Source organism: Nyctereutes procyonoides, unplaced genomic scaffold, assembly GCF_905146905.1.
Source record: "Nyctereutes procyonoides isolate TBG_1078 unplaced genomic scaffold, NYPRO_anot_genome, whole genome shotgun sequence".
In the NCBI taxonomy this organism is placed as follows: domain Eukaryota; kingdom Metazoa; phylum Chordata; class Mammalia; order Carnivora; family Canidae; genus Nyctereutes; species Nyctereutes procyonoides.
The window spans coordinates 41,016,371-41,033,818 of NW_026575140.1; the positions used below are offsets into that span (position 1 = coordinate 41,016,371).

At 38.4% G+C, this 17,448-nt stretch overlaps 1 protein-coding gene across 8 annotated transcripts in view; it reads left to right on the top strand.

The window, feature by feature from the left end:
• NFIA (nuclear factor I A) overlaps positions 1-17,448 on the top strand; it is a 368,402-nt gene that overhangs the window by 280,813 nt on the left and 70,141 nt on the right. For 5 of the 8 annotated variants that reach the window (XM_055305118.1, XM_055305120.1, XM_055305119.1 and 2 more), the window contains 2 exons: positions 6,859-6,987; positions 9,272-9,325. In XM_055305118.1, the coding sequence (XP_055161093.1) occupies positions 6,859-6,987; positions 9,272-9,325 (183 nt within the window). The remainder of the gene's footprint in view (positions 1-6,858; positions 6,988-9,271; positions 9,326-17,448) is intronic. The other 3 variants (XM_055305121.1, XM_055305123.1, XM_055305124.1) reach the window with 1 other exon arrangement.

Genomic DNA, 17,448 nt, shown 5'->3' on the forward strand with positions numbered 1-17,448 from the left:
TTGAGTATCATTAATGTGCTCAGTTTTAAACCAGCTTGTGATTAGTCTGTGTGAGTAAGATAGATAAATAATCGGAACTTTTTTCAGGAAGAGGTATCTTGGCAGAGCAGCACCCTGGAAGTGGGAAGAGCTCTGGTTCAAGACCAGCTCCTCCAAGTAGTTGATTGTGTAGCCCTTCACCTTCCTCAGGACTTCCCTTCCTCCGTTATCCTCTGAGTCTTTGCTTTCTGCCCATCTGTCAGGCAAGTGTGCTTTACTGCCTCCCATCTTCGGGAAGCTCTGCCCGCTGACCCCCCAACTCCATATAACTTACTACCCTATTATCTGTTTCCCTCTACAGACTCATTCTAGGAAGAGTTGACTCTGCCCATTTTCCCTTCTTCATTCCTGATTTTGTAAACCACTCTGACCTATCTTCCATGTACCTTCCTCTCCTGGAGGTCATTTTTTCTCATTATACATGACCTCTCAATAGCGTTCGACTCACTCCATCACAGCCTTCTCCTTGAAATACTTAGAGTTTGTAACACTGTGATTTCCTATGAGTTCAGTGACTCAGCTAAGTTGCCTATTTTGACACTGACTTTAGTAGCTCAGGGGCCTCTCTTGATGGCCAGACTTACTGAATCCTAGATAACTGTGTGTGTTAGACTTTACCTCTGGTTGAGGTATTCCTGCACTATAACATACACAAGGCTTACAAAATACCAGTGGGTCCTAAAAAGAAGACTTTTTATCCTCATGTTTGCAGGAGGCTTTATAGAGGAGCTAACTTGTTGAACAGGCAAGAAGCCTCTTGTATATATTAAATGTATGTATTTACTATTTTACAATTTAACATTTTTGGGTCATTATGTTCTTCTAAGTCTATGCAATATTTATGTCTTGGAGGTTCCATCTTAGAATGACTGTTAATAAATGCAATATAGTTAATAAAAATCCTAACTAATCCCTACTAATTAATGCCAAGAAAAACCTTTTGTATATAAGACAAGATAATTCTTAGTATACTTGGGAGTTGTTTTTATTTTTTGCATTTTTTTATTTTTTTTGGATAACCAAATTAGAAACTTCAACTATAAATATACTTTATTGACTTAAATAGGACACAATTTTTATAATATACAAGGGAAACTATATGAGGCAGTGTGGTGTATTACAAAACATACAAGCTTTAGAACCAGAGATCTGGGTCTAAAATACCATTTAATAGCTTGCTATGATCATCAGCAAGTTGCTTGACATCTCTTGGTGTCAAGTTTCTGCAATATTAAGTTATAAATAGGCAGAATTTTAATAACTACCTATTGGGAAATGAAAATGTAAGCTTTTGAGATATTTGTAAGTACTTGGCACATAGTAGGTACTCCATAATTGGTAGATTTTATTCTTTTCAGTCTGTGTTTTAGAAATGATCAATATGCAGAGATTTGATGACCATCTCTTTAGCTGCCTCCTAACTCTCTTGAGGCCACTGGATGGATGAAGGCTTCCAGCAGCCTTTAGTTTTGGTATAATAGTTCTGCTTAAAGCAGTAGTACCGATAGGTCATTGGGAATTAGATGAGGGCAATGATCTGGAGAATATATAAAGTCAAACTTGCAGCATTTTGTAGTCCTCTCTAACCTGCTTATATATTGGATTTTAGAACAAAAGTGCAGAGTTTGCTTGTTTCCAGATTTTTTTCCCAAACAGATTGTGACTATAAATGCACATTACTGAATACTTTCTGTTCTTGACTTTGATACTTTGAAGAAAGAAGTATATACTAGTTAACTCTGACAACTTGAATTTCAACAACCCAAACTCCTTCAATAGACAAAATAAGATCCTGCTGTCCTGAACAGCATTTATCATTGATAATTTTCACAGGATAATGAATTTTTTAATAACTCCTTGGACTAAGTTAGCACTCACACTGGCTTGTCATGGTTTTCCTTTGTAATAGTCTAGCATGGTGTTCCATTGTTTCTGGAATAGTTACAGTTTATTGTGATCTCTCCCTCCAACCCCCTTCCCATTAATACTGTACCTCCTTTGACTCCTAAAAATCCATTTTAAGTAGCTTCCTTAAGCAAAGAACAGCGTTGTACTTTCTTCTCATTCCTGTAGGACTTGTTTCGTAACTATCCCTGTAAAGTTCTTGGTCAAAGTGTTTGGTAAATCTCACAGTTGAGGAGACAGACAGAGTTGAAATTAAATGTTTTTCCCCCCTTTCTTCTTTTTACTTTCTGCAATATCAGGTTGTAGAAAAACTTACCAGAAACAAACCTTGATTTGTTATAGGAGAGTCCAATAATTACTTTTGAGTTTTCTCATATCATTTGATCTGACTTTGTTATCATATTTCTTAAAAGAATCAGAGTGAAATAAAAATTTTCTGAATTTATTTGGAAATAAAATTTATGCCATTGAAATAACCACTTACTCGCCTCTTTTGCACAAAGTAATACTGTTTTCTCTGGGTGAGTTTAGCTAGTGGAAAACCTCACTACCGAACATGAATTTGCTAAAAATGATGGAAACCTCTGGAATTCTAGAGAGTTATTAGTGTCCAGTAAGCATCTTTAATGCACACATTTCTAGCATGGACAGTATGATTGAAAGTCTCATATTTTAGTAACATGTAAGTAAGATGTTGAGTAACATCTTAGTTTGTTATTGCTGTATAACAAATTACCACAAACATAGTTTAAAACAAAACACATTTATTACCCCATTATCTTATTACATTATCACTAGTTTCCATGGTCAAGAGTCTGGGCACAGCTTAGGTGGTCCCTCATCTCGGAGTCTCACAAGGCTGCAATCAGCATTTCATCCAGGCTGCATTCCTTTCTGGAGCTCTGAGTTCTCTTGCACACTCTCATGATTATTGACAGAATTGAATTCTTTATAGCTTTAAGATGAAGGTCCAGCTTTCTTAAAGCTGGCTGTCACCCAGGGGCCTTACTTAGCATCTAGAGGTCCCCACATTTCCTTGCCATTTGGCCCTGTCACAGGTGCCTTCACATCATGGCAGCTTACTGGTTCAAAGACAGCAGGACAAGCTCTCTGACTTCTAGTCCCTCTTTTAAAGGGTTGCCTGATTAGGCCAGGCCCACCCAGGATCATAACCTTTCATTTAATTCAGAGTCACCTGATTAGGGACCTTAATTACATCTGCAAAAGTCTCTTCACCTTTGCAATACAATAACCTAATCACAAGAGGAACATTCATCATATTCCCAGATGTACTACCCACATTCAGCTGAAGGAGATTATATAAAGTATATATCTCAGGGTCCAGGAGACTTAGGGCCATCTTACAATTCTGACTACCATAGATATTAATGATGAGTGTAATGGAATCTTTGTGACTACTGTCTTTGGCCTCTGCTTTCAAAGTTTTCCTATTGGGCTTCTCGCTTACCACTGCCTTTAGGGATCACAGTCACTGAATGACTAGAATTGTTTGCCCTTGTCCTCTGGATACTATTTAAAACGACTCAGGTAGCTTAGGAAAATGGTGAAGTGGAGAGAAATTCAGAAAGTCTGATAGAAAACCAGTGACAAACCAAAATGCTTCTTGAAAGCCATCTTCTAGGGGCACCTGGGTGGCTCAGTGGATTAGACGTCAGACTCTTGATTTCAATTCAGGTCATGGTCTAGGGTTGTAAGATCCAGCCCCAGAATGAAGCTTGCTAATATTATCTCTCTCCCCATCCCTTTCTGTGCCCCCCACCCTCCCCACACACACATGCTCTCTCTCTTTCAAAAAAAAATCTATTTTCTTTACCATCATTGGGGTTTTTTTAAATAGCAATCAATAGGAGAAAATGTCCCATTGAAACACAGCATTCTGCTAAACTTCTTGTTTTATAAAATTCTTTATTTTTACATAGTGAAAAGAACTTTGAAGTAATATTTTGTTCTAGAAAAGGGCAAATCTTTTTAAAGAAATATGATACTTCTGAAAAATACATTGAAATAAAAGTTTTGATGTATTAAGAAAAAGCCAATCAGTCATTAATCTGGACAACCATCGCATAACAGTTGTGCGTAGCTAATTGGTAAAAGAAATTCTAACAAGAAGCTTATACTTAATCTAACGGCAGAAATCAAATTTGATTTCAAAAATAAAAGTCAAGATTAATGTTCTGTCACTTTTAACATAAAGTAGTTTACTACCATTTTGAAATTTTATCCTGTCAAAATTAAGAATACAAAGCAAATTAACCAAAACATACATTATGCATATGGAGAAAATATTAAAGTATATAATAAGGAAATGTGCTCAATACAAGTCTTTAAAAATTGAAAACACCAAAGTAATTTTGAGATTCATGATAGCCTTAGGGTTCATCTTACTTGACTGTGATAAATTTAGAAGATTATACATAGTTTGGCTTGTTCTTCTTGTGTGCAGACAGTATTTCTTTTCACATTAACCCTTTCAAGGAGGGTTTGAATTTTGCTGTTTTTGAATCTGTTTACCAACTTCATTCTTCATGCTCGTTACTGCCTGACTTTTACCTGTATTCCCCCTTTTAAAAGGGTAAATGTAAATGGTGGATTTAAGTCATGTCAATATTCCTGCAGTGTTTAGAATGGCATGGGATGGAACTCATGAACTTTTCAAAGAAATGCTCCCTTTTCTGTGAGTCCAACCATTTGCTTTCTGTAATAAGGCTAGTTTAGATACTGCATTTCATCAGTGATTCCATTGTCTGAAAAAATTCTGCCATCTTAAAAGTTTTGACATTTTCACTTTCTGCTCTATTTCTGTTTCATGACACATAATTCAGGCATTTGATGGAGTTTAAATCAGTGGACTGGTTGGCAGCCTCAAAATGTGTTTTGCACAGGAGACGTTTGAATGAATTGAGGGATTTGTTTATATTTTGGTAACTATTTCTTCCCTTTAATTTTTTAATTTGAAATCCCCTCTCTAATGTAATTCTGTGATTATACCTTAGGCTAGGTTACTTGCAAATGAATGTTGATCCAAAACCCCAATCTATCCTAATGATGTTAGAATTTTGGTATGGTGTGACTTTGGTTACTGATTCAGAGAGCAAGGAAACACATAGTTAAGGTCGCTTAATGACCTGCTTTTTAATTCAAATCACATAGACATTGATCTGGAATGGATGGGATCTAGATTTGTCAAGCTGGTGTGAAATCACAAACCACTTCTCAATGTCCTTACATGGTACCATGCAAATGTGCTTACCAATTTGCAATTTGTTTTTCTTTTTTGAGGTCAGACTCTGAAGTTTTACTATGTCCATGTATCAGTTAGTAAAGCCACAGATAAAGCTGAGACTGTTACATGTAGTTTAAATATCTTTTCAGGCCACTTGCTGTGTTCTAGACTCTGCTGGATACCCTGAAAACAGAAGGGACAAAACAGACTCTATCCTTATAGAATCTGTAGTCACGCTCAAAGCTTGTGTTGTAGAACCTCATTAAGGAAATCTGTGAACATAAATAACAAGGACATTTTTAGATACAGTCCAAGCTAAGTTTTGGGACACTTCTATACCTATAAAGTGCTTGGCACAGTGCATAGGAGTTAGTAACTCTCAATAACAGGTACACGCTAATATCATTATTATTTTCACTACATATCTTTCCAGCTCACTCAAATAATTCTTTCATCATAGACAGAATAAAACACATGTAGACATTATGTAAGTAAAGGAGATTTGGTTCTTTTCACATGAATACAGACCAGTTTTGTGCTACAAATGTAAGAGAGCCCAAATTTGTCCTGTAATGTGGAGACAAGGAGTCATTTCCTTTATTTTTATATCCAAGTTTTCATTGTTTTAATTGGCACCCTACCAAACTGATAGATGCTTCCAGTTGTGTATGTCAGTGTGGTTGCTGAGAACATTACAAACTCAGTAATTACAAGAGACTATTTTCCCATTATTTTCTTCCCAAAGCATTCTCTCTATGCTAGAAATGTTATGCAACCTCAAAAACTATGTTAAAAATACTATTTTTAAAAACAAACTTTTATTGTATTTTCTTAACATAAATGTAATATATGTTCATCATAGAAAAAACAAGTAAGCAAAAAGAGGCAATGAATACCACCCAAATCTAACACACAGAGAACTGCCGTTACAGTTTATGTGTATTTCATTCCAGTTCTTTCTCTGTACATAGGAATATATTTTTAAGTGGCATCATAGCACAACATCTTATTTCATAATTGCTCTCCATGTCTTTCCTCCTTGTCAGGTCAGTAAATTATTATCTTTCCATGTCATTATTCTCTAACAGTGTTATTTGCATATTATTATTTAACCAGTTTCAATTGTTGGGCATTTAAGGATTTTTTTTTTACTCTTTTCTTTCTTTTTTCTATTATAAATAATTCACAGGATAAGCAAGATTGAGTTGTCATTGTTAAAGTTTTTTTTTTTTTTTTAATGTTAAGGTAGCTAAATTATTTAAAATGTGGACTGAGTGCCTTGGCTCTTCAGTAAAGTACCTGGCAAGCTGAACTGATTGCAGCTGAGGTCTTTACGTGCCTTTGAGAGCCTCCTTTCTGAAGGGCCCCGGGAGCCACAGGCATATACTACCTGTAGGAAACACTGGGAAGTGGCCCTCTGTAATTAGACAAGATCAATAATGCCAAAGTCGACTGTGATTAGTAGAATAAGTTGAAATCAATTATAGTTGGACTTACCAGGGGACCATGTTGTCCCTGTTTGTTCCTGTGACGAATTCAAAGAAACTCAAAGCAAATTTTGCACTCACAGGTGGATTTCTTTTTTTAATTCTTTCAGTTTTATCTTTTAGGTTGTACAAGCTGTCGTGCCATGAATTAAAGTGTGCTTATCACTCCATCCTTCTTGCCAGGAATGCCATCTCCAACCACACTGAAGAAGTCGGAGAAGTCTGGTTTCAGCAGCCCCTCCCCTTCGCAGACCTCCTCCCTGGGAACTGCATTCACACAGCACCACCGACCTGTCATCACAGGACCCAGAGGTGAGCGGCTCCACAGGCATCCTTGCTTGTGCTTAGATTATGTCCTTGTAAACAACGTAGCAAAAGGAGAGACAGGGAGGTCTCTCCCAGAGTGCTCCTAAAGGCACCCAGTGTGCCAGTTTCTCATCCTTGGGGACAGCTTTGGTGTCAAATCCTTGATCCTCATCTCAGGCCAAAAAAAAGACCACACCTCTCATTCTCAGGGGATGCTGCAAAGAGGTGCAAGGTAATTCGAATTGAACCAAAATCAAATCTGTCCTACAAATTGTACAAGAGGAGTGCATGCATGCGTGCGCGTGTGTGTGTGTGTTAGGTAAATATATTTTCCTGTAGTTAGTTACCTGTTTTCAAGTAAGAGCTGTGTTTCATTCTCATCCGTGCTGATTCCCTTCCTTAAAACCTGATTTCAATATGTGGCATTTTGCATTGAGGTTGTTTGTATCACGGTGTTGACGAGCAGTCTTCACTCACTCCTTTTGAAGTGGTAGATAGTTAGTCTGGTTTTCATTGCAGTGTTTTCATTATTTTTGTCTCGTGTGCTTTTAAGTTTATTATTAAAATGTGTCCACAAGAAATATGATTTGTATTTCACATTAAAGACAAGCTTTAAACCTCAAGAGAATGTCAGCAAATCACTTAACTTGATCTTATTGCAAGATGAAAATATTTATTAGTTTGTTTATGAAACTCCACAGTAGGAGTATGAATAATTGTAACCACATTTACTTTCTGCCATCAGATTGTCGCTTAGGTAGGTCTGTGATCTACCAGCTGGTATTATAAAACATCCTAGAAAAAGTTATGGTCTCGTGTCTACTTTGACATATGCCTGGGGAAACTGATATTTCTTGCATTAATCTCAATGTTATACCCACAAATCTGAATCCCTTTATGAATACTCTGTGAGCATCTCAGGGAAATAGGGCAGTTGAGAGGGCTGTCCAATGCACACGTGCAGAAATCACTCTGAAGAAAGTAAGTATTCAGAGTATTTTGTGAAGTGATTACTATATCCACAATTATGAAAACCTACTTGCTCCATCTTTAAACATCTTGTGATCATTGACAGAATTTTCTCAAGATCCCTTATTATTTCACTTGTGTGGTATGCATGCATGCATGTGTGTGTGTGTGTGTGTGTGTGTTATAATAAGAAAGGCAAAATAGATTTTTTTTATAACTTGAAAACTTTGCATCCAAATTGGATTATAGAGTCCCAGAATGAGTCTCTGTAAATGGGCTATGGTATTATTATTATTAGATAATGATATTATATAATGATATTATATGATATTATTATGATATTATCCTCATAGTCAGCATTCATTAAGCATCTAAACTGTGGTGGTAAATAAAAGATACAAAGTCCTTTTAGAAGACTTTTTGGTCTCAGAAATAAGGCATGTGACATTTCACATCTTTTTATGGTCAGGTTAACATTTTAAATGCTAAATGAATGTTAAAAGTAGAAATTTTGGCAGGGACTATGGAGGTTTGTTCATTCATTAAACAAGTTACTAAGTGAGTGCCTGTCGCTGGGAATTCAGTGGTTTCTGGCCACATAAAGCATATAGTCTAGGGCAGAAGAGATACAAGAAAATAAGCATTCAGAAGATGATGTGAAATGTGCTATTACTACTTTTTATCAAATAGAGAAAATTCAAAGTTTAGACAGCGTTGAAGTCAAATCTTAAGAAGTTGCTTGCATGAATAGATGGCATTTCAAGCAGAAGAAAGATTTAGTGTAACAGATAATAAGGAATGGGAAGAACAGTAGGCTGGCAATCAGGATAGCTGGTAAGCTGCCTCTTTGCCTTTCCATTTCTCTTGTGGATTTTTTAATGTCCTCACCAATAAAATGGTACAGTACTATTGTTGAATGAACTTTTCCTCCCAGCTTCCTGATCTTAATGTAAAAACACAATAAAACAGTATTTGTAAAGACTCTTTGAGGAGTATAAAGCAATGTACATATATTATCATTTATTCAATAAATATGAGGTGCCTTCTATGTGTCTTGCCTTAAAGCCATAGTTCTACAAATTATTATAACAATTCTAGAATTTACTCATGGAGTGCCAAGATTGGGAGCTTCTTCATGCTAGGTACTTAAACACATTTGCTAAAATGACCCACCCTGGGTTGAACCAAAGTGGACCTCCTTAACCTTCAGAACAATGAGCTTTGATCTCCTGTTCATACCATGAAAAAATGTTTATGAGGAAAAGAGAAAGATGCCTAGTTTAAGAATTATGGAATACCAAAGATTCTTTGTTTTCACCAGAATTCAAGATGGTTCCCAGCATCCTCGGTTCTCCTTTCTGGAAAATCTACTCAGGTACCCATTCTTATTGCACCCTGCCCCCCCCCCCTTAGTGGTCTGGTAAAGGGAATTTAATTTAGATGAAACTCTTCATTGGCATCTTTGTGGCAAGAATCACAGAGCAGGGATCCCTGGGTGGCGCAGTGGTTTAGCGCCTGCCTTTGGCCCAGGGCGCGATCTTGGAGACCTGGGATCGAATCCCACGTTGGGCTCCTGGTGCATGGAGCCTGCTTCTCCCTCTGCCTATGTCTCTGCCTCTCTCTCTCTCTCTCTCTCTCTCTCTCTCTCTCTATGACTATCATAAAAAAAAAAATCACAGAGCAGAGATGGGCTAACCTGAGACATTTTAGGGCTAAGATACTTACGAAGGTTAGAATTGAGCCTCTCTCTGTCTAAAAAATATTTGCTGTAGGCACCATGATGCCCTTTATTCTTCTCTGAACCAGATGATAAGCTAATGTTTGGGATGAGATCACAGGATTAGGAGTCGATGTTTTAGGAAGATGGGGCCAAAGGGAAGGAGAGACAGTCTGACTGAATGAGTCGGTGTGGAGTACATGTGATGTGTACATCAAGGAGACTTCAGCCTTGCTATTCCTTTTATTGTAAAGAGTTGCCATAACCCAAATCATGAGAGAATCCAGACAGACAGTTGAAGTTCAAAGGGCCAAGAAGAAGAGACAGGTGTGTCTTTTATCAGAGTCCTGGGGCACAGGGACAGGTGAAGCTGTCTACTACACCCTTGCTTAGAATCACATGGCATATCCACTCCTGCATAGTACCCAGATTGCAAGGCTTCTGCTGCCTTCTTCAGAAATTTCTTAAAATTTCCCATTGGAATATCTTGATTAGACAAACACCAGTTTGTAAGCAATAACTGTGTAATATAGCTCAATGCCCAGGCCAGGGGTGATATTTTAACAGAGCTACAACCAAAACAAGGTCAGCTGGCTAAAAAAAAAACAATGGCCCTATTATTTTAATTTATTTCCCAAATTTGGAAATTTGGTGGACACTTGTTACAAAGGAAACCTCTCTTTGAAATTGCAGAGCAAATGCAAAAAAAAAATAGGGTCTTAAAGGGAGGTAGCATTGCATAGTGGGTGAGCATGGATGCTTAGGGGTCAAATGAACCAGCATATGAATCCTGTCTCCACCACTTTTATCAGCTGTGTGAACCTGGTACATTGCTTTACTTCTCTGAGTCATAGGTCCTTGTCTATAAATTGAAGATCATAATCTCTACCTCAAGAGAATCTTATCATCTGAGGAGCAAATGAAATCCTGTATTTGCAGTTGTTTGCACAGTGCATGAAAATAGAGTACGTACTCAAATCATGCAAACAAGTAAATCACCCATTTTCACCCAGGCTTTGAAAATTTCATGCTGTCCCTACTACTTTCACCTATCAACATTTTGTCCATCCCAAGACCAGCTCAAGAATGATTTCCTACATGAAGACTCCGTAGCTCCACACAGGCTGCCATCACCTCACACTCCTTAAAGGAGTGTGCTTTGCTAGTTAATGTACAGGTTTTGTCGCTCTCCTAGAATGAAACCTTTGGAAGGGAGATCTATAACTTACACTTTTTGTTACCTTTATTGTATCTCATGCAATGGATTTTCTGCCCAAATATTGATGGATAAATAAAAACTACTCAAATTGCACATAAATGTGCACAAGGAGCATTCATCCCCTCCCTGACATTGACAAGATCATATTGCTTCAGAAGAACTTAAGAGTGATAAATGTATAATAGTTTATGCAGGACCTCTTTTTAAGAAACATCCAGATGGGGAAGAATGACAGCCTTCCATCCAAAGAAAATTTTTGTAAGATTATATGAGTAAAACTTTGATATAAAAGTCATGGTTTTTCTTAGTTTCTGCTATTCTGCTACACTTCTCTATGTACATCATGAAGGTAGATACATGGTTTCTTAAAATAAGTCCCCTCTCTGGTACTGGTTTTCTTTGTGGCTTTGATAAATCACTTAACCCTGTGGTCTCAGTTTAGTCATCTGTATCATGGGGACAATCCTTGGCCACCTATGTAGGTAAAATTAGGTAAAGGAGTTGAAGCATTTTGGAATAGCTTAAGGAGCGGAGAAGACATTAAGTTTCCATAAAAGCATTTGTATGTCATTATACATTATTGTAATTACTATGCACTTTTCAGCTGAAAGATTGGGCTTTCAAAGGCTTTCTTTTATCAGCACTTAAAATTTCAACCATAATAGTATTTAATCACAACTGTTTGTTTTATTCATGATAATTGAAAAAATCTTTGTTCTTCCTTTTGCTTTTTTAGGAGTTATAAGTTTGATGATTTAAAGGATCTAGCTCCTTTTATTGAAATTATTTGGAGCAATCGGTGATATTTTAGAGTGTCTGGAAAGTTCATCTTCTTGAAACATAGGTGTCTGCCTAAAATCTTTGCTATTTTAAAAAACAAGATAATGAATGATACTTAATTTAAGCATTTCATTTCATTTAATGCTTTCTACTAAGTAAAGCAACTCTGTGCTTTAGAGATTTAGAAATGGGGAGGCGCCTACACTACACATTGCAAGGCAGAGGTTGAAAATATTTAGCAAGTAAGCACTTACTGAGCTTCCTCTAGAACCACAGAATGTGAGAATAGTGCTCTGAAAATCTGGTCTAATCCATTTCCTATATCAGCTAAAAATGTGTTTGACTGCAAGTACCAGAAAAATCTGACTAAACAGGTCATATTTTTCTTGTGAAAAGAAGTATGTGATTCAGGACTGTTAGAGCCCAAGGACTGAGATTTTTTTTCTCTTAGCCTTGATTTCATGGGTTGTGTTCATCCTCATGCTGTGACCTCATGGTCACGATGTGGCCACTGCACAACTGCCCTACATCTGCATCACAAGCAGAAAGAAAGGCCAGCTCATTCTGCCACCTTTTGTAGAATGTTATGCTGTGTGGCCAGAACTGTGTTGCATGCTTACCTCTAGCTGCAAGAGAGGCTAGGAAGTCTTTTTTTTTTTTTTTTTTTTAGCTGAATGCATTGCCACTCTGTATAAAATCAGGGCTTCATAAGTGGGGTGAGCAGGGGAGAAATATGCTGGTTAGCAGTTAGTAATGTATTCCACATTACTCTTGCAGATGGAGAGGTCTGGGCCAAGAACAGAAATCAAGTCTCTAATTCTGTGGCTTTTCCACCGCATCAGTAGGTTCTACCTTTTTCTCCCCACTGGGAGAAATAAACTTCATTTATATAAACAATTAATTTGTTTTCACATGTTTTATTAGTCTAAGACATAACATAGTCATTTAGATCTTTTGATAAGCATGACATAGCCCATGTTATCACACTGAGTTTTTTAATAACAGCCATAAACAAATCACTTGACCTTTTTTTATTAGCTCTTGAATCCTTGCTACCGGTAATGCAGGGTTCCTGCTAGATGCAAGTCACTTCAAAACACAATTTTGGGGGTCAGTGTGACTTTTTTCAGCATTGAAATTGATTCGCACACTCCCCTATCTGGGGACCCATTAATTTTTTCCACAAATATTTATCAACCACAACAGCATGTACAAGGTGCTCTACTAGTAGTCGAATAAGGCGAACAAGAGAAGCCTGGGCCCTGGCCTCAGAGTGCTTACCTCCTGGTGGGTAACAGGACAAGGAAGCCAGCAGGTGTATTACTGTGATAGGGGAACCACAGGGTGTTGTTGGGGACAAGAGCATCCTAATAGAGAACTGCTGTGACATTTGGCAATGGGAGAATCCAAGCAAACATAAGACTTAACCCCTATTCTCCTGCAGAGTGCCTTTTAACTGTAAGTGTGCAAAAAAAAAAAAGCAACACCAACAAGTCGTTCTTTTGGATTAAAAAAAAAACTGAGGAATTAAAGACATGCACAATGTGAGTATGAACCTCAACCACCCACTTGTTTCTGAGTCCAAAAACATACATGATGGGAATTGAGAAGTAAAATCGCCCTGGTACTGAAAATATACATAAGATACGCTAAAACAATAGCCATATAAACCAAAGATTTATTGTGTAGCTTTCAAAGAGTCATGCCAGTTTCTGTTTGGAGAGGTAGTCAGAAGTTTATAAGCTCTATAAACCTCTCTAAGTCCATGATCCTCATGATTCAGGCGGGGATCCTGCTCTTAGTGATGAAACATCTAAGGGTCTGCAGTTAACAGTATCTCCCGGTTTGGCCAAGAAAAACATACTGCAGAGAATTATGAGAATTAAGATCACCTTCCAGGAAGTGGAGGTCACCAGGAAAGGTTGGAGGAGTGCAGATTCATAGAAAATAATAGAGGAGGAAAGAAAGGTAAAATATGAAGGCAGCAGTTGTCGTCTAGTGATAGAGCAGGAACCATGGCTTTATTCCTCCTGCCTGTGTCCCTCCACTTTGTACCTGGTATAAGGAAAGCACTCAACAAATATTTGTTGAATGAATGAATGACTACATGGATTTGATTGGAGACACACTGAAGGTTTGGGAATAACAGGGAGTTATTTCCATCCCCCATGTGTAATGATAATGTAATATTCAAGTGCATGTATTTGGTAGCATTTAGGGAGCTGCACTGCATGGTGAATAAGTCCTCAGTACATATTCACTTTGTCTTAATGAAGAGCTTCTACCTTGACAGGCAGTAAGAGAAATACTGAGCTCAAGGTGATTTGATCCCCTTTATTACAAAATTTTTGTTGTTGAAATTAAGGGCTCACTAGTAGAAATACTCCCTTTATCCCCACCATAACCATGGCACCTCTCCCTTGGCACAGGCCCCCTCTACCTCAGTGATAGGAGTGTTCAGCTTTCTTGCATCATATGTGCAAACTTCTTTGCCTCTTAGGAAAGCTTTTACGTTAGTTGTAGAACCTCCCCATGCCTTTCAAAAGAGCTGAATCTAATTTGTCTCTCCTGGTTTAGTGCAATTGAATCATCTCAGGAAAATGAGAAGCAATTAAATACCTGTTGCTAACAAGGTGCTGAAATAATCTGCCAACAGACACAAGGTGTTTATTTATTATTGGAGTATGTCATTTGAGAAAACATTACGTTGTCATTCTACAATAAGAATTGCCAGAATCGATTTTCAGATGGAGGCATCACAGACCTAACAAGTACCACTTTGAGGAGCATTAAAAGACAAGTTAAGAGGGCCTGTGAACATTGGTCAAGGTTAGCTCAAGTGCCAGTGTCCAGCCCAGTGGGAAACCCTGTCGATGGGATTTGAAGGATCTGGATGGTAAAGAGGAAAGGCAGCTTTTTAGCAAAGGCCCTTTAAGCCTCAGTTCAGGAAATTATTAAATTCATTAGCCAGATACTTACCACCAGCTATTACTGCCCAGCCAAAGGAAAAAACAGTGCCAGCAAATGTTTTAAAACTACAACTAAACAAAAGTCAGGAAGCGTGTAATTAAAACTGTACCTTTATTGTATTGTAAAGAGTTTCACTATGACATGGAAAATATTTAAAGGAGAAGGCTGTTTAGCTAATTTGTCTGCAAGTGAACTGCTTAGTGGAAAACTATCCTAAATTAACTGTAAGGCCACCCACCGAGCGAACCTCATAAAAGGCCATGGCTGCTCAGCTTGGTTTTGTGTAACCGTTCAATAATTACTAGATAAATGCATAACTAAAAGCTCTATTACACTAATAATTTGTACTGAGATAGATGTGTGGGACACCCTGCTGGGTTAATTTGTCATCCCCGCAGCAAACTTCTAAAGAGAGCTCTTCTGTTGGGGGAATCGTGCTAATATGTGGTCCCAAGGAGGACAGGTTAGAGCAGTAAGACCAATTGGCTCCTTAATCTCTTAAAGAGGCAAAATGCCCCCACGGTGAGCACCAGAGAGAAAAATAGGGTGATTAACCACATGGGCCTAAATTTAAACTCATCTGGACAAAAGAAGCTGCTCTCCCTTGTTATTCCTTGCCCCTTTCTCTCCATCTGTCTCTCCCTCCCTCTCTTCCTCTCTTCCTTCCCCCACTCCCCCACTATGGACCCACATAGGCACACATGGTGAAGGCAAGGTCCTAAGCAAGGTTTCTTTAAACTCCTCATTGATGAGCCTTCCTGGTATTGCTTATACTATAAATCACATCATCAGATAAATCCCTAGCGGTTCTTTCTTCTTGGTCTAGCTTAATATAATGTGGATTCCATGTTTGGACTCATTCTTTATTTTCCTTTTTTTTTGGAATGGAATAAAAAAAGTCAATATTGGACTTGTATCTCGTTTTTATGTGGAATGTTTTCTTCTGTCACATATACACACACACACAATCGCTGTTTTAAATATGAAGCTCACATTGAAGCTTCATTGCAGGGTTTTCAACCTCCCCTATTGACAGAACCATAAATCATGTTAAAGTTAAGTGAATTACTGTAGCATGGAACTGTGGCTTTAACAATGTTTATGTAGTATCAGCTTATCATCCATGTAGGCAGAGGGGGGTGAGTACTGATATTTGAAATGGGAATATACAGCCCTATTAATGTGGTTGCAGTATTACAGAGAGTCACCCATTTCATGCTGCACGCTTTGTATTCTTGAAATTAGTGTACTTAATCACACGTAGAAGATGTTTTCTAAAATGTATATATTCACAGTAAATTTACATTTGTCATGTGCCATTGCTTCATTTGAAATGGGGACTGCTTCTCCCCCTCCCCCCCATCAAACACTTCCTTTCTCGGATGTGCAAAACACACATGAGCAACATCAGAGTTGCCAGGTTCCGATACAATAATAAGGGACCTGTGAACACAAACTTCTGAAGGGAAATAAACCATCTGACCTCTGAAAAAGAAGTCAGATGGGAGCAGCAGAGGACAATGAAAAGTGCATGGGCTGTAGGGTCAGCCAATGGGGTCCTGGATGGTCACTCAGGACCCACGTGTGCTTGCGAGAGTCACTTATCTTCTACCTTGCCTTTTCCCCCCACCTGTACAAAACATTAAAGCGTGAGGAAGAAGAGGAAGTGAAGTGACATATGGAAAGGGCTGGGTACTGTCGTAAGTATGGTTACTAAATACTCTGCGACTCCTTTTATCCTCATACCTGTGTTCGCTTTCTTTGAATGTGGTTCTGTCGAGAGGGTTCTCACTTCCTCCATCCCTCAATCCTCATCCCCAATCTGCTCTTTCTACCTGCTGCCGTGGGTCTAGAAGGAGCGCATGTTTCTCCTCTCTGGGTAGAGCCACAGAGGCCCCAGAGGAGATGTGGTCTCAGGGAAGTGAGCCAGCCGGGTGACCCCTTCCCACTGCTCTTGTCTGGTCGGGGGAACAGGGAACTCTCAGTGGGGCAAGCTAATAGCTCCCTCCCATTTAGCCATTGCAGAGACTTCTCTTTGCTATGTCTTCACTAAGGCATGGCTCTTGCTAAAAAGTTCACATAAGCACCTTTTTTGTTAACAAGAGTCTGTGTCGTTTCTAGGAATCAATTCAGCAGGTAATTATTGAGCGTTTACCATCTGCCAAGCACTGTGCTAGGCCCTAATGAACAAACCAGACAAGTCCTGCCCCTGTGGTTTAGCCAAATAGGTAGATATGAAACAAAGTATTATCACTATGATGAGATTAATTGGAGGCGAACTCAAGAAAGGGATAATCCAGCACAGGTATTTAAAGTATTTGTGGGAGTTTGGATTTACTTGTGTGGGTCCCTTCTATCGGCACAGGATATGAATTTAGAAAACCTTGGCATCCCTGAGGGATATCTCCAGATCTTCCCAAATCCCTGAGTTCCTGAACACCGTAATAAAAGTTGTGAAATTCCTACATACCCAGTAATGAATGCTTTGAAGATATGGTAATATAGACTCTTTCAAATGAAATATTCTTAGGAGTGAAAGAACCCAACCAAATGCCTTAACCATCCTTCTACTCCTCCAAAGGAAATCATGGATTGGTGCTTGTAACTAAAAAATGTAGAGGTTTATGGCTTCAGGTAGAGCTGGATCCAGATGCTCAGGTGAGACCTTCAGAAATCTGTATGTCTTCTTCTTTCCTTCAGCTCTACTATCTTCTGTGTGAACTTCATTCTTAGGCTGAATCTCCTCAGAATGTGGCATTAATGATGTGAGCAGCTCCAGGCTTAATTTCCACCTATGTAACAATCCCAATGG